The sequence below is a fragment of the Cuculus canorus genome, chromosome W (genome assembly GCF_017976375.1).
Source record: "Cuculus canorus isolate bCucCan1 chromosome W, bCucCan1.pri, whole genome shotgun sequence".
In the NCBI taxonomy this organism is placed as follows: Eukaryota; Metazoa; Chordata; class Aves; order Cuculiformes; family Cuculidae; genus Cuculus; species Cuculus canorus.
This window is the reverse complement of record NC_071440.1, coordinates 2,068,383-2,091,554: the sequence shown is the minus strand read 5'-3', so window position 1 is coordinate 2,091,554 and position 23,172 is coordinate 2,068,383. Positions and strand designations below refer to the sequence as shown.

The 23,172-nt window shown below is 43.4% G+C and overlaps 1 protein-coding gene across 1 annotated transcript in view; it reads left to right on the top strand.

The window, feature by feature from the left end:
• Positions 1–518: 518 nt before the first annotated feature.
• The window catches only part of LOC128850272 (E3 ubiquitin-protein ligase RNF38-like), a 119,200-nt gene continuing 96,546 nt past the window's right edge, over positions 519–23,172 (top strand). Inside the window, exons 1-2 of the mRNA XM_054053287.1 lie at positions 519–600; positions 2,526–2,596. Coding sequence (XP_053909262.1) covers positions 537–600; positions 2,526–2,596 — 135 coding nt within the window. The 5' untranslated portion in view covers positions 519–536. The remainder of the gene's footprint in view (positions 601–2,525; positions 2,597–23,172) is intronic.

The window sequence follows — 23,172 nt, the reverse complement described above, 5'->3', positions numbered from 1 at the left end:
AAAGACAAAATAATTTATTGCTAATATGTGCCCACACAAATGAATCACGCAGGTGTGGCTTCAAACACAATACTATGATTTGTATGGAAAATATGCAGCACCAAATACACTGCTACGTATAGGCCGTGGCTAATCAAAAAAAGAGGAAAAGAGTAGAAAAAAAAGAAAAAGAAAGATCACCAGCCCACTTTTAACGTCGATACTGGAGTTCAGTCGGTAGCAGCGCTCCACCTGAAGTTTTTTTCCCCCCATTACTGGTCTCTATCCTTCCCCTTTTATAGCTGCAAGAGTTCCATAGCTCAAAAGGGTGTCTTTAGCGGCTTTTTTTACGCCCGGGAATGTTTGAGACCGCTAAGGCCAAGAGAGCCTCTGCCCTTTGTCCTTATGTTTGGCTGCTAAGTACTCCCTCAGGGCACTTCCTGCCCACTTTAATCAATCCATTGTTTCAAGGAATTAAAAGTTGATAAGGCCGCCAGGGTCCATGTTCTGTCCCTGGTCTCCTGCACATGGTGCAGCAGGCTGTCCGCCTGCAGCCCATGGAGGTCCACGGTGGAGCGGAGATCCACCCCGCAGCCCGGGGAGGACCCCATACCGCAACAGGTGGGTATGTCCTGAAGGAAGCTGCAGCCCATGGAGAGCTCACCCTAGAGCAGGTTTTCTGGCAGGACCTGTGACCCTGCGGGGGACCCACGCTGGAGCAGTTCTTGGAGAACTGCAGCCTGTGGGAAGGACCGACATTAGAGAAAGTTGTGAAGAACTGTGGAGCATAGAATGTGTGAGGAGGAAGGAGTGGCAGAGATGAATCGCAATGAACTGATTGCAAATCCCATTCTCTGTCCCGCTATGCCACTCAGGATAGTGGGAGGAGGTAGAAGAATGAGGAGTGGAGCTGAGCCTGAGAAAAAGGGAGGTGGGGGGAAGGTACTTTTAGGTTTTGTTTGTTTTGGTTTGGTTTTGTTTTTTGTTGTTTTTTTTTTTTAAATTATCCTACTCTATTTTTATTTGGCAATAAATTAAATTAATTTCCCTAAACTGAGTCTGTTTTGCCCATGACGGTAAATGGTGAGTGATCACCCTCTTCTCATCTCAACCCATGAGCTTACCCTGTCTTGCTGGGGAGAGGGAGTGAGAGAGCTGTTTGGTGGGTACCTTGCAGCCAGACAATGTTAACCCACCACAGTAATCTAGATTCATTTCAAATCCTGCTTGAACAGTTTTAAATAAGCTGTGACAGCTAGATCAATTTTCATAGTTTGTAACTGGTATAAATTTTTTAGGTTCAAGCCAAAAATCTGTCTAGGTTTAATGGCCATTTATTACATTTATGTACAACTTAAGTAGTCTGTAACAACTTAACAATTTCAATGTAGTGAAATCACGCGTGAGAGGTGTTCAGACTAACAGGGAGATTCTACCACTTTTTTTACTTTTTTTTTTTTTCTTTCCTAAAATACAGTTATGGGATTACTTGAGGAAGGAGTGTGTAACCAAAAGACATGCTCTTAAGCATTCTTTCCATTTGAAAATGTAGGGATTAAAATTTTTCTAAAGAGTTAAATTTGAAGATTATGTCCTTGAATAAAAGACGTTTACAGCAAAGTGAATGTACTCACCAATTAACTCAAGCTCACATATGATTCTTGCCTTTCTACTTTAAAAGCAAGAAAAAACATTGAAAGCAATTTTAACGTCTGATAAATTTTTGTTTAACTAAAGTAGTGATGGCAATAAGCAATGACACATTACAATTTTTTTCCCCAAATAACTGTTGGGAGAGCTGTCCAAGGAGACCTTGCATCGGCAATGATTTCTGCCTGCGCCTGATCTGTATTTTGTCAGGCATTCTTACAAGATCTTTGATCAGTCCTCTTACGGTCCAAAGCAATGTGGACCACAAAGATATACAAAAATGCTGTATGTGAACTTACAAAATAAAACTATTCATATTTAAAAACTTCAAAACCAGTGAGAAATTGTTTGGGAAAAGCTTTAGGTACATCTTCTGCAAGGAAACCATGTAATAACGCAGCTTTACAAATGATACTGTTTTTTTCTGCTTTTTTTTTTCTTCAGGTGTCTTTGCTCTATGGGAAGAGGGAGACTTTTTTTTTTTTTCCCCCACAGCATATAGGCTCTGTACATGTATTCATTTGCATGTTAGCCAAAAGCTGTTCCCAACTTCTAATTATTTTGGTTCAGTGCAGCTTAGTCCTTAAGTTTGTACATATGTATTTTACTGGATATGTTTGTTTTAGACTGATGAACCAGTGCTAATTTTGTTATTCTTAAGCATTTCAAAAAAATAATCTGGGTGAAGCTATTGCTGGCACACTGGAAAAATGCCTCTCTGCTGCTTATTGTCTTGAACAGAAGAGCTGTCTGATACAGATGTCTGGCAAGTAAATATCTCTGCTGTGTAAAAAGTAGTTTCTGACTGGTACAGTTGTCTCTATTTTTAGTGTTCATAGGACTGAGTTTTGATTTTAACATTTTTTTTTCCTTCCCCTTCCCCGCTTCTCTTGTAGGTAGCATTGGCACTTCGTTTCAATGTCAGTCAATCCATCAAGATCGCATTTGCAGCAATGACAGTGACAAGGTGAGGTTTGCATAACTGTTCCATTTACAAGGTGCATTTTTTTATGAAACATTGATTTTCGTGTACTAATAATGTTTGTTTTCTGGGCCCAGTAGCTACCTTTCAGTGTTACACTTTGAAATCTCTCTGGCTTATAAAGAAGTATATATAATTACATCACTCAAGACAATCTTTTTCGTTGATTAAAGAGATATTCGTCTTGTCTTTTTGCTTGCATTTCCTTGCTATTCTAAATATTTTTGGTTTACCATACTGACCCTCATAGAGAATAAAGAATGCTCATGTCATAGAATCATCAGAGAGTTTGGGTTGGAAGGGACATGTAAAGGTCATCTTGTCTAACCCCCCCCCCCCCCCCCGCGGTGAGCAGGGAATGTCATTGTTAATACATTAGGTACAGTAACATGTCTTACTCCTATCAGTTGTGTCTTCTGAGGTTTGAGCTAGTTAACAATGCTGAGAGGGTTTTTTTTTGCAGTGGCTTTCTTTTATATATTTGGAGATGGCAACTCCAGGTTTTACAGACAGGAAACTATTGTCCATTACTGTAGTTTTAAAATATCCTATCTAGCACCAATCAAGTGTTTTCCTAATCTTTTAGCCAGGGATTACACACTGGATTGCTTTCAGTCTGTAGAGATGTGCATTGGAATTGTTGTGTTCAGTGATATATCAGTAATATATATGCATGCTACATGATATATCAGTAATATATGATATATCAGCAGCAAATGTGTGGAACACAGAACAGAAAAGTTTTCAGGTTGAATTACTGTCAAGACTTGCTTTCATGTTTCTGTTCTTCTTTGTGTTTTTCCTTAACAGTTCCTCTCCTTAATAACATAATTTGATCAACATTAGTCCAACATGTAATGTGTTTGTCACAGTTTAGCCCCCGGTCCGGCTAATTTTGGCAGCTAAAACCGAGCAGTTGGTCTCTCAGTTCCCTTCTCCCTCGTGATCTCTCAAATTTATATCGAGTATGATGTCTATGGAATGGAATACTCTGTTGGTCAGTTTGGGGTCACCTTGATACAATATGTGGGATGTTTCAAACTGGAATATTTTGATTTATGCTAAATTACAGTTAAGTTTCATCTAAGCAGTTGTGTTTTTTTGAAAGTCAGCAAGGCAAGGACAGGATCAACAAGGTACATGGCCAGGTACAAGCGTACATAGCATGCCTACAGTGTAGCTCAGGCAAGAACAAAGGTCCAATGGGCTGAACTTAAATGCAGCTCCTGAGTGAAAGGAGTAGTCCCTGCACTGAGGCTTTTCCTAGCTCTTTCTCAGCAGTCTGGTCTCAGGTTACACAACTGTGCTATATCAGAGCTGGCCTTGAGTGCAGGCAGACAAACCCTTGGTGGAGAGGGGGAACAGGTTTGCAGAGTCTGTTGGTGCACTCTGTGCCCTGATAGTCATACACTATGGCAGAGTAAGACAGTTACTCTCCCTTATGGTGTTTCCAAGGTCTGAAAAGTTTCTTTCTAACTATAAAATGAAATGTGAAGAGAGGAAAAGTATTAGAGGTGAAGATTCTGTGGTCAGGATTCACACACTGAGTGTTATGTAAAGAAACTGATTTATTGCAGTCTTCTGCATAGGGTAATGCTCATTTGGGAGTCACTCAAACAGGATGCTCAGTTGTTGTCTAAATTGCAAGGGTCCTTGTAATGGCATCTTCAGCTGGATCAGATGAGACACCTTAAACTGTTGTTCTGTAAAGTCTTGTAATCTAGCTGGCTCCTGGTCCTACAATACAACTCTAGCATAAGCATGATTAGTTTCTATTGAGTAGTTAAACTGTCTTAACTGTCCTCCTATCTAATAATAAAAATATCTAAACATACAAATAGCATCCATCAATTGGGCAGTTACTTTACACAGGCAATCTGGAGTTCCTGTCAATCTATTGATTATCTTATCAACATGAAGCCAGGACTGCCTGGGAACTGTACTTGGCACTGGTGAGACCGCACCTTGAGTACTGTGTTCAGTTCTGGGCCCCTCACCACAAGAAGGATGTTGAGGCTCTGGAGCGTGTCCAGAGAAGAGCAACGAAGCTGGTGAAGGGTCTGGAGAACAAGTCTTAAGAGGAGCGGCTGAGAGAGCTAGTTTTGTTTAGCCTGGAGAAGAGGAGGCTGAGGGGAGACCTTATTGCTCCCTACAACTACCTGAAAGGAGGTTGTGGAGACGAGGGAGATGGCCTCTTCTCCCAAGTGACAGGGGACAGGAGAAGGGGGAATGGCCTAAAGCTCCACCAGGGTAGGTTCAGGCTGGACATCAGGATAAAGTTTTTCACGGAAAGGGTCATTGGGCACTGGAATAGGCTGCTGAGGGAGTTTGGTTGAGTCACCTTCCCTGGAGGTTTTTAAGGGACAGGTGGATGAGGTGCTGAGGGGCATGGTTTAGGGATTGTTAGGAATGATTGACTGGATGACTCAGTGGGTCCCTTACATGCTAGCAATTCTTTGATTCTATGATTCCACTTGCAGAGCCTCGTACCTAATGCAAGGGCACCTGGGAAGGTGGGGTAGTCACAGAGGAGAAGTGCCTGCTGCGCCAGGCAGGAATTTGCCACCATTGCCCCCTATTCTTTATGTCATCATGTTCACTCAGGTGGAGACATAGATAATCCTCTGTGTCATGCGTCCTATTGCGGTATGATGTTGTATGATGGAAGCTTTTACTTTATCATTAGTAACGAAGCGATGAATGCTACACTGCTTTAGCACTTTGTTTAAAGACTGGTTTAAAAATCTTTTCCCCCTGTCAGCTTACGACGTAAAATGGAAGGGGTCGCTTGCTCTGCTGTCCAATCACAGGGCAGTCTGAGAACACATGGGTTATGGCATTTTAAAAAATGCCAGCCTCCAGGGCAAAAAGAGGTTGGGTAAACTGATCTTGTGACTGGAACAGAGAAGGGACTTACTAGGGCAAGTTGGACATGTGACTGTAAGTAGAGGCAGGGCTTCTACACATATTGGCCGGTATGACACCTGTCACTTCTTGATTTTGATAGAAGTTGTACTTGTCTTACTGTGATAGGAATCTCTTGGCCTTGACCCAGCAACACCAGTGGTGGAACTCCAGGCACCCTTTAGGAAAACAGGCCATTCTACATATTACTACCATCTCTGCTGTACTGGGCAGCAACTGGAGGTAGGAGGCTGCCTGGAGAAGTTGATTTCTGTGACTAGATTTGCTAGTTTAGTCATGAGCACTCGGTAATGCTGAGATGGTACAAAGGAGCTGTAATCCAATCGTGACTTGGTAAGGAAGCAGGTTCCCAAATATCAGAGAATTCTTTCTTGGTCAATAAGGGTGATTGTTGCACTAGTCGACTCTGGCCTTCTCTCCCTGTTTGTGATGTATCTGGAGGGCCTAATCCTTTCATCAGAGGCACAGGGATCTGTAGGCTTGATGTGGTGACCTGGGTTCAAGTCCCAGAGATACTGTCTGTAGAGTATGCACTTATGAATCCTTTGAGGTTGAAGCGATAGTTACAGGATATCAGTCCTTGAGTCCTACATTACTGTAGAATCACAAAACAATTTAGGTTGGAAGGCAGAACAGGAAGCCATCTAGTCTAACTCTCCACTCAGAGAAGGAGGATCACAGAATCATAGAATAATTTAGGTTAGAAGGAACTTCTGCAGGTCATCTACTCAACCCCCCTGCCGAAAGCAGTACCAATTAGATCAGGCTGCTTGGGGACTTGCCCAGCTGAGTTTTGAATATCTCCAAGAATGGAAATTCTACCACCTGTCTGGGCAATGTCTTCCAATATTTGGCTAACATCATGACGGAAAGAGTTTTTCCTTATATGTAATATGAATTTCTCATGTTCCAACTTGTGCCCATTGCCTCTTGTCCTGTCACTGTACACCTCTGAGAAGAGTCTGGCTTGGTCTTCTCTATACCCTGCTATTAGATAGTTGTTGGCAGTAATAAGATAAGCCATTCCCTTTGCCTTCTGTTTTTAAGAAGAAAAAAATAGTTCTCAGTCTCTTCTTGTATGCCATGGACTGTGATCATCTTGGTGTTCTTCCACTGGATTGTTTTCAGTATTTTCAATGTCTTTCTTGCAATGAGGAGCCCCAAATTGCACACAGTACTCCAGATGCAGACTCAAAAGTACCAAATGGAGAATAATCACTTCCCTCACACTGCTGGCTACATTCTTGCTAATACAGCCCAGTATTTGGTTGGCTGCCCTTGCTGCAGGGTCATACTGCTGACTTATGTTCAACTTGTTTTCTACTAATACCCCTAGATGTTTTTATGCAAAGTTTTTTTTGTAGCCAGTTACGATCTAGCCTGTTGTGTTGAGTGAGTGGGATTATTCCATGCCAGATGCAGCACCTTGCACTTGCCTTTGGTGGATTTCATGAAGTTCCTGTCAGGCCATTTCTCTAGCCTGTCAAGGTCCCTCCAAATAGCAGCCTTGCCCTGCAGATCATGAACTGCTTCCCCTGTTGCACAAAGGATTGAGATACAGACTTAGATACACAAAGAATTGTTTGCAGGGCCTATAACTGATGATATATGTTGACTATAGTGGTAAAAATACCTTTTGGGTAAAGAGGAGGAAGGAGAGAGAAAAGGGAAAGTGAAACTCCTCCTTAGTGGACAGCTGGGATAATGGTCTTGCAGGTAGCTGCAAGCTCCCCCATTGCTGTGAGACAACTGACCCAAATTGACCAAAGGGATATTCCATGCCATATAATATCATGCTCAGCAATAAAAATGGAGATGTGGGGGGTGGGGTGAGTCGATAGCCATTGCTCAGAGACTGGCTTGTCATTTGTCTACTTGTGGGAGGTGTTGAGTGATTGTCTTTACATCACTTTTTTTGTTTCCATTTCTTCTTCCTCTTTCTTTTGCTTATTTAACTCTTTTTATGTCATCCCATGAGTTTTCCTGCTTTTGCTTTTCCTGTTCTCTCCCTCATCCCGCTGCAGAGGAAAATGTGCGAGCAGCTGTGTGGTGCTTAACTACCAAATGGGGTCGATCCACCACAGAGGGCCTGTTGGTTGGACTCACAGGATTGGTCTCTTCTTTGCATAGGGTGGGGTTGTGTGCACCTTTTGGTTAGCCTCCCAAGTTTGATCCCTAGTCCCACAGACATGTTCAAAATTATTCATGTTCCACATCCATTCAGTAACATCCCACTTAAGAAAGGGCTTAAACTCCCCCCCAAATATGGTAGGGCTTGTTCAGCAGTTAAATAAAACAGAGTCCCAAACATGTACTTAATTTTTGTTTGGTCTTGGTTTTTTTTGTTTTTTTTTGTTTTTTTTGAAATTCCTATTTAAACTATTAATTTTATTGCATCTTATAAAATTGCAGGAAACACACCAGCAGCAGCAGTTGTGGCATTTTTTAATACACACACATTTTTAATTCTTGTGAGAAAATGTCCTAATTGCATTTATGTATCTTTTAATTGTAAAATGGTTGAGATGAAAAATGCTTACTAGATATGTTACCAAATTAATATGCTGCAGCCATTGTGTCAAATTTTTTCACTTATATGAAATGGTAAGGTCAGTATAATTGCTTGCACCAAGAAACTGCAAGCTACAGGTCTAGAAAATATTACCCCTTCAAATACTGACTGAAGTATTTTTTAAGCAAATTGAAGTAACTGAAAAGTCTGTCACCCTGCCACACCTGTCCATTTCTTTTTCCCAGTTAAATTAACTGTTAAACTTTCCAGGCACCTCTTCTGATTGATCTTGACAGCAGAGCTGGGCATCACTACACTAATCAAATATGTGGAATTTTTAAATGTTAATTAATCTTCATGCACAGGGACAGAATTGCTTGCATGTAACTCTGAGAGACTGTGAAGGTCCCAGTGGATTCTCCAAGGACTAGAGCTTGCCCCTTTCTTTGAAGGGAAGTAATTTATCTGTCAGTCAATATGGTTACAAATTACTAAAAATTATGCCCATAGCATCCCTGCTTCACAGTCTCAGGAGGGAAAATAAAACCCAGAAAAAAAAAAAACATTCTAAGAGTGCCAGACTGAGGAATGCGCACATGTGCCTTTCACCATGGTCACTGTAATGCCTACTTCCCAATCCCATCAATATGACAGTGACTTTTCTGCCATCAATATGACAGTGACTTTTCTGCATGTACCACGCGATGGGGAGGCTGAAGATACAGATTTTAGTGTTTGCTCTCTGTGACAGGCCTATGAAATACAGGGAGAACTGGAGAAAAGGAGTGGAAGGAAAGTTCCCCTTTCTTTGTCTACAACTTTTAAAGCATTACCTTTCTCCTTCAGGTCTTTGTTTTCACTCAGCTGGGATTCAGTTCTTTGTAGCTGTTCAACAATTTGCAGGTTTTCACCTTCAAGATCTGTCAGTTCTTGCTGCGGATTTTCCACATTCAACAAAGCTTCATTTTTTGCTGCTCTGCTCTCTTTCCTTACATTGAAGGGGGCAGTCTCGTTTAAAATGTCCCTCCTTGCCACATCTATAACAGAATGTTTTTCTGTCCCGGTTTGTAGCCAGAGCAGATTCTTTCAGACAACGCAATATTTGCCTGCATTCTCCACCAGCATCTTCTATCACTAACTGCAAAATTAAAGCCTCTTTAGCTGCCGGGTGGTGTACCCGCTTGTCAAGTGCATCCTTCTATCTATATTTGAACATTAACTGCTGGGTAGATAATAGGCTTAATGCCACAGGGTCATTCCTGGTAGCCGCATCCCACGGTTTAACTCCTGCGGTGTTCCAGTCTTCTATATTACATACATGAGTCACATCTAAACCTGGCTCCTGACCCTGTACCCATTTCAACAAAGTCCTAAGTCACAGAACCACAGAATCACTAGGTTGGAAAAGACCTCCAGGATCATCGAGTCCAACCATTCCGATCAACCACTAAAACCATGCCCGTGAGCATCTCATTACTTGTCCACCTCCAGGGATGGGGACTCAACCACCTCCCTGGACAGTGTGTTCCAGGGCACAATGACCCCTTCTGTGAAAAATTTTTTCTGCAGTCCAGCCTGAACCTCCCCTGGTGGAGCTTCAGGCCATTCCCCCTTGTCCTGTCCCCTGACACTTGGGAGAAGAGGCCAGCTCCCTCCTCTCCACAACCTCCTTTCAGGTAGTTGTAGGGAACAATAAGGTCTCCCCTCAGCCTCCTTTCTCAAGGCTAAACAACCCCAGTTCCCTCAGCCGCTCCTCGTAAGACTTGTTCTCCAGCCCCTTCACCAGCTTCGTTGCTCTTCTCTGGAAACGCTCCAGAGCCTCAACGTCCTTCTTGTAGCGAGGGGCCCAGAACTGAACACAAGATTCGAGGTGCATTCTCATCAGTGCTGAGTACAGAGGGAGAATAACCTCCCTGGACCTGCTGGTCATGCTGTTTCTGATCCAAGCCAAGATGCCATTGGCCTTCTTGGCCACCTGGGCACACTGCTGGCTCATGTTCAGTCGGCTGTCAACCAACATCCCCAGGTCCTTCTCCTCCAGGCAGCTTTCTAGCCACTCTTCCCCTGGTCTGTAACACTGCATAGTGTTGTTGTTAAACCTCATACCATTGGTCTCAGCCCATCAGTCCAGCATGTTCAGATCCCTTTGCAGAGCCTCCCTACCCTCCAGTAGATCCACTCTTCCACCCAGCTTAGTGTCATCTGCAAACTTGCTAAGGGTGCATTCAATGCCTTCATCCAGGTCATTGATAAAGACATTGAACAGGGCTGGACCCAGCACTGAGCCCTGGGGGACATCACTTGTGACCGGCCTCCAGATTGAGTTAACTCCATTTACCACCACTCTCTGGGCCCGGCCATCCAACCAGTTTTCCACCCAGGAGAGTGTGCGCCTGTCCAGGCCAGAGGCAGACGGTTTCTGAAGCAGAGTGCTGTGAGAAACTGTGTCAAAGGCTTTACTGAAGTCCAAGAAGACTATACCCACAGCCTTTCCCTCATCCAGTAGACGGGTCACTTTGTCATAAAAGGCAACCAGGTTAGTTTGGCAAGACCTGCCTTTCATGAAGCCATGTTGACTGGGCCTGATCACCCGGTTCTCTTGCATGTGCTTCATGATAGCATTCAAGATCACCTGTTCCATGACTTTCCCTGGAACTGAAGTCAGACTGACAGGCCTGGAGTTTCCTGGGTGTTCCTCCGACCCTTCTTGAAGACGGGTATAACATCAGGCAGCCTCCAGTCCAGTGGTACTTCCCCAGTCTGCCAGGACTGCTGGAAGATGATGGAAAGGGAGTTGGCAAGCACATCCGACAGCTCCCTCAATACACTTGGATGGATCTTATCTGGCCCCATAGACTTGTGAGTGTCTAATTGGGCAAGTAAGCCTCTAACCACCTCCTCTTGGAACATGGGAGCTTTTTTCTGCTCCTCTAACTCCTGGGTATGTACACACAGGGAACAGCTTTCCTTACTACTAAAGACTGAGGCAAAGTACCTCAGCCTTGTCCTCATCCTTTGTCACAGTTGTTCCCTTTGCATCCAATAAGGACTGAATATTCTCCCTGGTCCTCTTTTTATTGTTAATGTAATTATAGAAGGATTGTTATCTTTCACTGACTTGGCCAATCTGAGCTCTGTTGGGCTTTAGGCCTCCTGATTTTCCTTCTGCATGATTTCACTTCCTCCCTCTAGTCTACCCAAGACACCTGTCCCTTCTTCCAAAGCTCATAGACATTCCTCTTCTTCTTGATGTCCACCCATATCTCCCTGCTCAACCAGGCTGTTTGTTTCCCCAGACAGCTCATTTTCCGACACATGGGGACAGCTTGCTCCTGAGCTGCCAGGATTTCCTTCTTGAAGAGCGCCCAGCCCTCGTGGGCTCCCTTGCCCTTAAGGACTGTCTCCCATGGGTCTTTGCCAACCAGCCTGCTGAACAGTCCAAAGTGTGCCCTCTGGAATTTCATTGTGGCTGTTCTGCTAACCCCCCTCCTCACCTCACCTAGAACTGAGAATTCTATCATCTCATGATCGCTTTGCCCCAGGCATCCTCCAACCATCACATCCCCCACAAGGCCTTCTCTGTTCACAAACAGTAGGTTCGGGAGGGCGCCTTGCCTTGTTGGCTCACTCACCAGTTGTGTGAGGAAGTGGTCATCCACACACTCCAGGAACCTCCTAGACTGCTTCCTCTCCATTGTATCGTACTTCCAGCAGATATCCAGTACATTGAAGTCTCCCACGAGGACAAGAGCTAGCAATCTTGAGACTTCTCCCAGTTGTTTGTAGAAGAGCTTGTCAGCTGCTTATTCTTGGCTGGGTGGTCTATAACAGACTCCCATCACAATATCTGCCTTCTTGTGGGCTCCTCTGATTTTTACCCACAGGCACTCAATCCTGTCATCACCATAATCGAGCTTGAGAGTATCGAAGCACTGACATAGAGGGCTACCCCACCACCTCTCCTACCTTTCCTATCCTCCCTGAAGTGTTTATATCCCACCATAGCAACACTTCAGTTATACGAGTTGTCCCACCACGTTTCTGTGATGGCAACTACGTCGTAGTCTCCTTGCCCTACAATAGCTTCCAGTTCCTCCTTCTTATTGCCCATGCTGCGTGCATTGGTGTAAATTCACTTCAGCTGGGCTAATAATCCCTCTGCTCTCATAAAGGGAATAGTGTTCATTCCCAAATGACTGGTACTTGGATTGTCTAACCCGTCAATGTCAGTTACATCCTTTCCTTCACCAGATGTACTTGCCCCCACTCGCTCTGTATTGATATACTGGAGGTCCTCACCAGTACACCATCTCTCAGGCACTAGAGTTCCACTTCCAGGCTCACTCCTGACTAGCATGGTTTCATCTCCCTCCCCCTTCACATCTAGTTTAAAGTTCTATTTATGAGCCCTGCTAGATTTTTGGTGAGGATTTTTGTACCCCTAGGAAACAAGCGTGCCCCATCCCTGGCAAGGAAGCCTGGAGGTGCATGGGCCAGTCCATGATCAAAAAAACTCAGCTTTGCTCCTCACACCAGGTTTGGAGCCAGGCATTAATCGACTGATTCTTCTTGATCTCTCCCTCTTAGTTCCTTATTGTTGGAATGGAGGTAAACACTACTTGTACCCCAGAACCCTACACCATTTTTCCCAGAGCCCTGAAGTCCCTCTTAATTGCCCTTGGCTTCCTCCTCTGTATGTCACTGCTGCCTATTTGAAACACTAGCAGAGGGTAATAATCTGTGGGTTTCACCAAGGAAGGAAGCTTTCTAGTGAGGTCTTTCACTGAGGCCCCAGGCAGACAGCAGGCCTCCCTGTGCAGTGGGTCCAGTCTGCAGATAGGGCCCTCCATTCCCTTCAGAAGGGAATGCCCCAAGACAATCGCTCTTCTCTTCTTTTTCCTCAGAGGTTGTTTTGATGGTTTTTTGAGGATGGCGCAGCCTAGGGAACATTTCTAGGCTGTGGGAGCTATCCTCTTCATCTGCAGGGATTGATTCCACCTGCAGTGCTTTGTATTTATTCTGCAAGGGAACCTGGGTGTTTGTTGTCTGAATGGGGACAACAGGCTTTCTGCTCCATGCAGGAACTTGCTACCATTCCCATCTTTTTGTGTCCTCAGTCTTACAGTTGGTGGATGGGTAGTTCACAACTGTGCTTGCTCTGGCAGTCTGCTTAGTTTGTGAGAGGGCACTGCTCCACTGGTTTATTTCCCTCTCACACTCCCTGATAGTTCTCAGTCTAGTTACTTCCTCCTTTAGCTCTGCCACCAAGCAGAAAAGTTCCCCCACGCGAGCATAGCTTCAACAAGTGAAGTCGGTACCAGTGGGATGATTCAGCGTGGGAGGGGGGCACTCCCTGCAGCCCAGTGTCTGGGTGGCTGCATGTGCCCACAGAGGCTCTGTCTGGGTGGCTACATCCATCCTGGCTGGTGCAAGTCATCGCTCATCATACTTGGCACCTCATTTTTTTAAAAATTAATTTAAAGATGTTAAGTGTAGACCACTCTTCTGCAGACATTGTGGACCCTATCCTGGTCCCATTCTCGGTTGCTCACCTTCTTTCAGGTGTTGTACTACTTTAGTGCTCCTCACTGGCTTTATTACATTCAACCAGGCTTCACCAGCATCACTCCTACTCAGTGATTCCTCCTCTGATTAATATCAGATGTTTGCCTCCAGGAATTGTGTCCTTGTTCCAGGGCCATTTGTAGAAATCAAAGACCCTACCTCCATTTGAGATGCTCTAAACAAATCTTCGTATTATGCCCAAGCAAGGCTTTATATACCTTATTGCCTCGTTAGCAGCTACCTCGATGATTTGTCATTTCTAAGGATCTCACAGCTGCAGCAATTAAGCCTAACTCAGCTGGCTACAATTCTCCTCACATAGCCACCCCACACTTACCATTTACTGTCATGGGCAAAACTGACTTGACTGGGGGAAATGAATTTAATTTGCCAATTAATTGCAACAATGTAGGACAGTGAGAAATAAAGCAAACCTAAGAATATCTTCCCTCACCTCTCCCTTCTTCTCTAGACTCAGATTCACTCCCAACTCTTCTACCTCCTCCTGTCAAGTGGTGCAGGGTGATGGGGAATGAGGGCTGTAAACAGTTCATAATGCTTTATCAATGTGCACTCACAGCCCAGAAGGCGAACCATATTCTGGGCTGCATCAAAAGAAACATGGCCAGCAGGTTGAGGGAGGAAATTCTGCCCTTCTCTTCCGCTCTTGTGAGATCTCATCTAGAATACTGTGTCCAGTTCTGGAATCCTCAATGTAAGAAGGATATGGAGCTGTTGTAATGGGTCCAGAGAAGGGCTACAAAGATGATTGGAGGGCTGGAGCACCTTCCCTAAGAGGACAGGCTGAGAGAGTTGGGCTTGTTCAGCCTGTAGAAGAGAAGGCTCAGAGGAGATCTTATAGTGACTTTCCAGTACCTGAAAGGGGCCTACAAGAAAGCTGGAGAGGGACTATTCATAAAGGCTTGTGGTGATAGGACCAGGGGGAATGGGTATAAACTGGAGAGGGGCAGATTTAGACTGGACATTAGGAAGAATTTCATTCACCATGAGAGTGGTGAGACACTGGAACGGGTTGCCAAGGGAGGTTGTGGCTGCCCCATCCCTAGAGGTGTTCAAGGCTAGGTTGGATGAGGCCTTGGGCAGCCTGCTTTAGTGGGATGTCCCTGTCCATGGCAGGGGGGTTGGAATCAGATGAACTTTAAGGTCACTTCCAACCCTACCTATACTATGATACTATCTCTGGAAATGAAAAATGCTTACCAGATATGTTACCAAAGTAATATGCTGTAGCCATACACTACAAGAAAGATATTGAGTTGCTGGAGTGTGTGCAGAGAAGGGCAATGAAGCTGGTGAAGGCTCTGGAGAACAAGTCTTATGAGGAGCAACTGAGGGAAGTGGGGTTGTTTAGTCAGAAGAAAAGGAGGCTGAGGGGGACCTTATTGCTCTTTGCAACTACCTGAAAGGAGGTTGTAATGAGGTGGGTGTCAGTTTCTTGTCCCAAGTAACAAGGGATAGGATGAGAGGAAATGGCCTCAAGTTGTGCCAGGGGAGATTTAGATTGGTGAACATGCTGCAAACCAAAAGCCGAGTGCTTTTGACCTGGTGCAATGCGCTGGCTTGTGCAACTGGTTATTCAATCCTGGTTTTGTCTTTGAAAAGCAAACCAATTTAAGCTCAAGTATTGAGTTAACCTCTTCTCATGAATTTGTATTTCACAAACCAACCTCATAGTTTTCCACCTCTCCATCATCAACGTCCAACTCAAAGCTGAAAGCTGGTCCAACTGCAGGTGGCACTGGAAGCACTGATCTGACAGAAGAACAAAAACCAGTAAGACTCAATATCTTCCTGTGGGAAAGCATGCAAGCATATGACAGAAGTAGAGTTGTTATTGACCCTTCTTAAATCAACAAATTCTAAGAAACGGTAAAAATGTTAAATCTGAAATTAAAAAATAAAATTCAAAGTAAAAGAGTTAATGGAAAGCTGATTGTGCCACTTAATACTCACTGTAATGCATTTTTAAATTTCATGTATATTGTTATGACAACTCATTCTTACATTAAGGCTCAGTGTTATTAATCTCTTGATAGCCTGCATCAACTATCCCGGTGCTATTTTAGAATCATAGAATTGCTAGGTTGGAAAAGACCTTTGAGATCATCAAGTCCAACCATACCCGTCCACTACTAAATCATGTCCCCAAGCACTTCATCTACCTGTCTTTTAAATATCTCCAGGAATGGTGACTCAATCACCTCCCAGGGCAGCCTCTGCCAGTGCTTGAGAACTCTTTTGGTGAAGAAATTTTTCCTAATATCTAGTTTAAATATCCCCTGGTGCAACTTGAAGCCATTCCTTCTTGTCCTATCACTTGTTATTTGGGAGAAGAAGCCAGCACCCTCCTCTCTACAAACTCCTTTCAGGCAGTTATAGACAGTGATAAGGTCTCCCCTCAGCCTCCTCTTCTGTAGTCTAAACAACCCCAGTTCCCTCAGCTGCTCCTCATAAGACTTGTGCTCCAGACCCTCCACACCTCCGTTGCTCTTCTCTGGACACTCTCCAGGACTTCAATGTCCTTCTTGTAGTGAGGGGCCCAAAACTGAATACAGGATTCGAGGCACAGCCTCACCAGTGCTGAGTATAGGGGCACAATCACTTCCCTGGTCCTGCTGGCCATGCTGTTTCTGATACAAGCCAAGAGGCCATTGCCCTTATTGGCCACCTGGGCCACTGCTGGCTCATATTCAGCTGCTCTCACCCCTAGGTCTTTCTCCTCTAGGCAGCTTTCCAGTCACTCTTCCCCAAACCTGTAGTGCTGCACAGGCTTGTTGTGTCTCAAGTGCAGGACTCTGCACTTGGCCTTATTGAACTTCATCCCATTGACCCTCAGTCCATTGATCCAGTCTGTCCAGATCCCTCTTTAGATCCTCCCTACCCTCCAGCAGATCGACACTTCCTCAAGCTTAGTGTCATCTGCAAACTGAGGGTCCATTCAATCCCCTCATCCAGGTCATTAATAAAGATATTGAACACAACTGGACCCAGCACTGAGCCCTGGGGGACAAATTTTGATGCAAGTCAAACTGTAGAGTCAAAAACTATAGATATTGTAGCAAAACCACAAATGAAAAAGTTTATCTCTCTGTCAATGATGCATTTAAAATACATCCTCATTTTCTAAGTTTTTTGTATTCATTTAAAAAACAGAACCTACAATGAACACTAAATTCCATATCACATATCTAAACTATAGCAGATGGAATCTACTTTAAAAGGTTAATGATAATCCCTTAATGTAACTTCTCCAGTCCATTCTCTTCCCGAAATGGTTAATTCCATGCAGAACTTTAAAAGCTGTAACAGATTATCAGTTCAGAAGAAAGATATAACTCATAACTATTATCCAAGATTAAAGTGTAACCCTTCCTCATTGAACATCTTCAAAGAGATTTCAAAAGAAAGAAGAGGTATAGCAAATACTAAAACAACATTATCATCAAATTGTTCACTTGTATTTTATTTCTCCTTGCTCAGGTATGTATGCTGTTCAAATAGACTGGAAACTTTAAATATAACTACAACTTTTCTTCTTCCTTGGGATTGTCTGAACTGTCTTTACCCTGCAGTAAAGCCCAAACATAAAAAAAAATCAACTAGTTTACAGAGTTATTTAGAAGTCTATGAGTACAATGTGCTTTGGACTTACAGCACATATGGTAATACGCTGGAATGGTACGAGTGTGGTGGCATTGGTTGCTGCGATCTGTATCTACTGCGCCCTGTGAGTCTTCGAGGCATAAAAGGTGGGTAAGGCTGTAAAAAGGAAGAAAAACTTTAATATTTTCTTGTCTTATTTAATAATGAAAATAAATGAAAAGTGAATGTTGAAATACATTTTAAATAAGGCATTATCCAAAAAAACTAGCCCTGTCCAAGCCAAAAAATACCACCCTTTCCAAACAATTGTTTTGATCAATAAATCTCATCAGTAATATATAATTATACTAGCCTTCAGGGAAAAAAAAGGTAACAATGCTAACCGGAAACCCTTGCAGGCTAGCTAATAAGCATTTTGTAAGGCTTAGCATATATATGGTCTGGTTTGCACAGGCAGGAATTGAATTGGTGAACATGCTGCAAACCAAAAGCCGAGTGCTTTTGACCTGGTGCAATGCGCTGGCTTGTGCAACTGGTTGGGTAGGGATGATATTTTAAAACACCATATATACAGGAGTTCTTTTGCTGGTATAAGCCAAATATCCATTAGGGGGCATTGCCAGGTTGATCCACGGGTTTAAATAAAGAGCAAGGTTTAAAATTAATGAATAAAGAAATGACATTCAGAGTTGGGCTCAATTCCGTTCACTTTTGGGAGGAGGGGCTGCAGCCTTTCAACTGCATACAGATATAGTGCCTAAAGAGACATTCAGATTTACAGCTTCAACACATTCTTTCCATAGACTATTTTCCTGTTTTTGATCTGCATGCAAATCTCTTTAGTTTACTTACATAATCCTCAGTATGACTGTTTAAAACATCTTGCACTGTCTACTAAAATGGGAGCAGGTAAAGAACTGTAACTTAGACATAAGTTTTAGACATTTTAGTTTTCTAAAAGTACTCAATAGTGAAAAAAATATTAGCAGATTTTTAGAACCAAAATTCACACACTACTACTGAAATGATATTCGGAGACCTTGAGGCATTTACTTTTATGAAAAAGGATCGCTCAGAGATTTTGTTAGCATGTATTCATTCTTCCAAGTTTGAACCTCCAGACTATACAAATTAAGTCTAACTGTAAAAAACAACCACCCTGACTTTCCACAGCTGCAGCCAGTAATGAAATTCAGTGGCAAAATTGCCATTTTTCAATAAAATGGTTATAACTTAAAGCAAGATCAAGAACTTGAACTCAGCATGCATGAGGACGTACTACAAAAATCAACACTTACAGCTCCAAATGAAACCTCTTGGTGTAAAGGATCATGGGTTAAGAACTGGAAAGGAGCTGAGGAAGTCAATGTTGGTGGATGAGTTGATGGAGGGTAGGTAAAGCTTCCTATAGGAAGGTGTTCTCCAAGCAGTTCTACTTCATTCTCTATCCTTTGAAGTGGCTAAAAGAAACATAGGGTTTGTTGTATTAATAGAAAACCATTTTTTAAATTTATTTTTTAATACCAAACCACACAGCTCCAATTATATGTTCTGAGGAGCTGTACTGAGTATATGTGCCAAGGTTTTGAGGAGGAGGGGCCTGCAGGGGTGGCCTCTGTGGGAAGAGGTAAGGGCCTGCTTTGTGCCAGACACAGCTGGTTCCAGCTGGCTTGGCAATGGACCCACCGCTGGCCACAGCTGAGCCAATCAGCAGTGTTGGTGGTGTCTCTGTGCTAACATATTTAAGAAAGGGAAAAAAAAATGCTGGGCAGCAAGAGGAGGAGGGAACAAAAAGAGTGAGAAACAGCAGAGGGAACACCAAGGTCAGAGAAAGGAGGAGGAGGAAGAGGAGCTCCATGGCACCAGAGTAGATATTCCCTGCAGCCCATGGAGGACCCACTCTGGAACAGATTGATATTTCCCAAAGGAACTGTGGCTCCTCGAGAACCCATGCCAGAGCTGATTTTCCTCATAGGATCGCAGCCCATGAAGAACCCATGCTGGAGCAGAGGAAAGGTGTGAAAAGGAAGGTGCAGCAGAGAATGACTGCTATATACTGACCATAACCCTTCCATTCCTTCCCCCTCTAGTGCCACTTTGGCAGGAAGAGGAATCTGGAGGAGAAGAACTACAAGCAGTGGATGAGGACTGTGTCAGGGATTTGATTACTTGAGAGAACTTGACCCAATCAAGTCCGTGGGACCAGATGAACTACATCCAAGGGTTCTGAGGGAACTGGCCGATGTCCTTGCAAGGCTGCTCTCTATCATCTTTAAAAGGTTGTAGAGATCAGGGGGAGATCCCTGACAACTGGAGAAAGACAAACATTGCATTCATCAACAAAAAAAGGCCAAAAGGACAATCTGAGAAACAACAGGCCAGTCAACCTTACTTTGGTCCCTGAGAAAATCATGAAGCGAGTCTTCTTGGAACGTATTTCTGGGCAAATTGATGAGAGAACAGCCAACATGGCTATACCAAGGGAAAATCATGCTGGATCAACCAGCTTGTCTAGTATGATAAAGTGACTGGATTTGTGGATGAGAGGAGAGCAGTGGATGTCATTTACCTCAACTTTAGCAAGGCTTTTGACACTATCATCTCCCACAGTGTTCTTGTAACCAAGTTTGGATGTTACAGTCTGGGTGGATGGACAACCAGATGGATAAAAACATGGTTGGATGATCAGGCTTAGATCATAATGGTTAATGGGTCATACTCTACCAAGATGCTGGTAACAAGTGGTATGCCACAGGGACCTATCCTATTTAACAACATTATCAATCACCTGGAAGAGACAGTCTCTGTCCTTGGAAGTTTTCAAGACCCAACTGGAAAAAGCCTTGAGCACCCTCACCTGACCTTATAGCTGATCGTGTTTTCAACAGAAGGTTAAACTAGAGACCTCATGAAGCATCTTTCAACCTGAATTATTCTCTGATCCTGTGATCCTATGATCCCTTTCATCAGACTGTATATGTAAGGCAGCAACTGACTTCCTTAATAGAGACGTTCTCAAACCGAAGAGAATAGTTTTATTTCACTACCATAAAGAATAATTGAAGGCACACTGATGTATGAAGAATTAAGAAGTTTCTTACAAAAGCAACTCAGCATTTCCCTGTGAAGCAAAAATCTTCATTATGAACACCATGCTTTATACTTATATATAACCTATTGCCATTTTACAGGCTAGATATGTTATCTTGAAGTTATACTTTTGCTATTAGAAAAGATCAATTCAAATCTCAGCTCATTTTGGTCTAATTTTTCAGGAAAACCTTAACTCTACTATTTCACTAATTCACCCTTCTTTTCCCAGTACTGAATTCCACACATTTCAAAACAGTCAGATATGAAAGTCATCTTGTGGAAGAAAAGGAAAAGGAAAATTGTTTACCCATTCTGCTGAACAAACTTTAAATAGTCAGCATTTTTAAGGCAATAATTCTTCCAGTAAGACATGACAGCAAAAAATCAAGCTATCAAACAGAGCTAAAAGTTAACATGGGAGCCTATTCCTGAAGCTAAATTAGCAATCTAAGTTAAGAAAGAAGCCCTGACATTTTCTGATGGAAGACATCCCGATTACTGGAGAAAATGTGCAGAACCGTTCCCCTATGACTATAATGAAATTAATACAATAGTGCCGATATCTGACATTTAACACAGCAGTATTTCATAGAACCATAGAATCGTTTGGATGTAAAAGACCTTTGAGATCATTGAGTCCAACCGTACCTGTCTACTACTAACCCATGTCCCTGAGCACTACATCTACCTGTCTTTAAAATACCTCCAGGGATGGGGACTCCACCACCTCCCAGTGCCTGAGAACCCTTTTGGTGAGGAATTTTTTCCTAATATCTAATCTGAACCTCCCCTGGTGCAAGAGTCAATTATTTCCATAAGCAAGGGAGAAAAGAGGTTCCACTAGGCTGCAGAAGGTTTAATACTTTTCGCACTAGTATTCAAGGGGGATACAGTGGTCACTTTAAATAAACTGTGAATTTATGTGGTAGAAACATGCAATAGGAATAATGCTTTGTGCTTTCTGATCTCTCTACAAAGTTTTTTCTCTGATACCACTGCTGCACTACACTTAGATCTTTATATTCCCTTTTACTTTCTGGAAGAACATCACCTACAGAAACAGTACATGAAGCAAACTTATGTCAGACTGACAGCAGTACAGAGTGGGCAACAGCTGAGGAAATCTTAAGAGAATCAAAATGAATTTAAAAACAAAGTTTTTTTTTTTTTTTTCTTCAGCCTAAGTCTTGCTCAGGTAGCACTACTATAAAAACCCTATTGCTTACTCTAAGTCAGATCCATTTGTTCTCTCAATCAGAATGTTATTAGAAGGACAAGAGCATTGTTTGCTGATAAACCCCCAAATATTTTGCGAGAGGAGATAAGAAGCATTACTTACTGAACGTGACTGCTGTGCCTGGAAGGGAACAAATTGCCCTGGAGGTGGCAGGTGAGATGGGTGATGTGGAGAGAGGTGAGGAGGATGCAAAAGGAATGGGTCATTAGAAACCAACGGCGGGAATGCTGCATATGGTACTGGTAGATGTTGGACTGAGCACGCCTGAAGCATCTGAAAGAAAATGAACATTTTTTACATCTAGAGTGAAAGGAGATTATTAAAAGAAAGCAGTCCACTTACCCTTAGCTTACAAACACAGCCCACAGAATAATTCATTCAGAAACTCAATGAGCAGTGATTCTAGTACAGAACAAGGTCTAAAAGCGTGATGCTACCAGCTACACTTGCAAGGTGCAAAGGGTGTTTTATTTCAGATTAAGTCAATAGGAGTCAGGGGTGTTCATTCTGCATTATGAGGCCCATATTCCCAAGGCAGGGGAGCAGGTGTACTTACCGTAATAGCTTCTATCCTTCCCATATATTACATTTACAGACACATGCCAAGAAAACAAGCACTAGTCAGAACTGAGGGACTCCTAAATGTCAGATTGTGCCCTGAACAACTTTGCTGCCTGAAGTTGGGCCCCTTCTCTTCCTTCTCCTCTTGCTGCTACCCGTTGTCCCTTTTTCCTCTGACCTGGGACTTTGAGGTGATCTACTGAAAGAAAACGGCATCCATCTGCTGCAACTACAAGACTGTGGCTGTAACCCAAACAAACACTACAGCCTACCTATGCTGACATCTCCACCCAAACAGAACTCCCAAGGATCGATATAGCTGTCTAGACCTCAGGCTTCATGGAGTTCCAGTATCTGGAAGTCCATCTAGCACCTAGAGGCAGCAGTGGATGTCATAGCTGCACAAGTGTGCTCAGCTGGAAGAGCTCCTCAGACAAGTAGCTATGTAACAAGAGGAGCTCAATAAGCAGTGCAGTATCTGGGAATGTGAGCAGGAGATTGATGCATGGTATTGTGCACTGTCCCAGGCTGAGCGACAGCCCTACGTTAAGGCTGTGCAAGGGGAAGGTAAGTGGAATGACTACATCAGTGGACAAGGGAAGAGCTATGGATGTCATCTGTATCTGGACTTCTGTAAGGCCTTTGACACAGTCCCCCGCAATATCCTTCTCTCTAAAGTGGAGATATGGATTTGATGGATGGACTGTTCGGTGGATCAGGAATCGGTTGGATGGCCACATCCAGAGGGTAGTGGTCAAAGGCTCAATGTCCAAATGGAGGCAAGTGGTGTCCCTCAGGGGTCCATATTGAGACCAGTGCTGTTTAATATCTTCATTAATGAAATAGACAGCAGGATTGAGTGCACCCTCAGCAAGTTTGCAGATGACACCAAGCTGAGTGATGCAGTTGACTCACTTTAGGGAAGGGATGCCATCTAGGGAACCTGGACAAGCTGGAGAAGTGGGACCAGATGAACCTCATGAAGTGTAACAAGGCCAAGAGCAAGGTCCTGCGCCTGGGTCAGGGCAATCCCCAATATCAGTA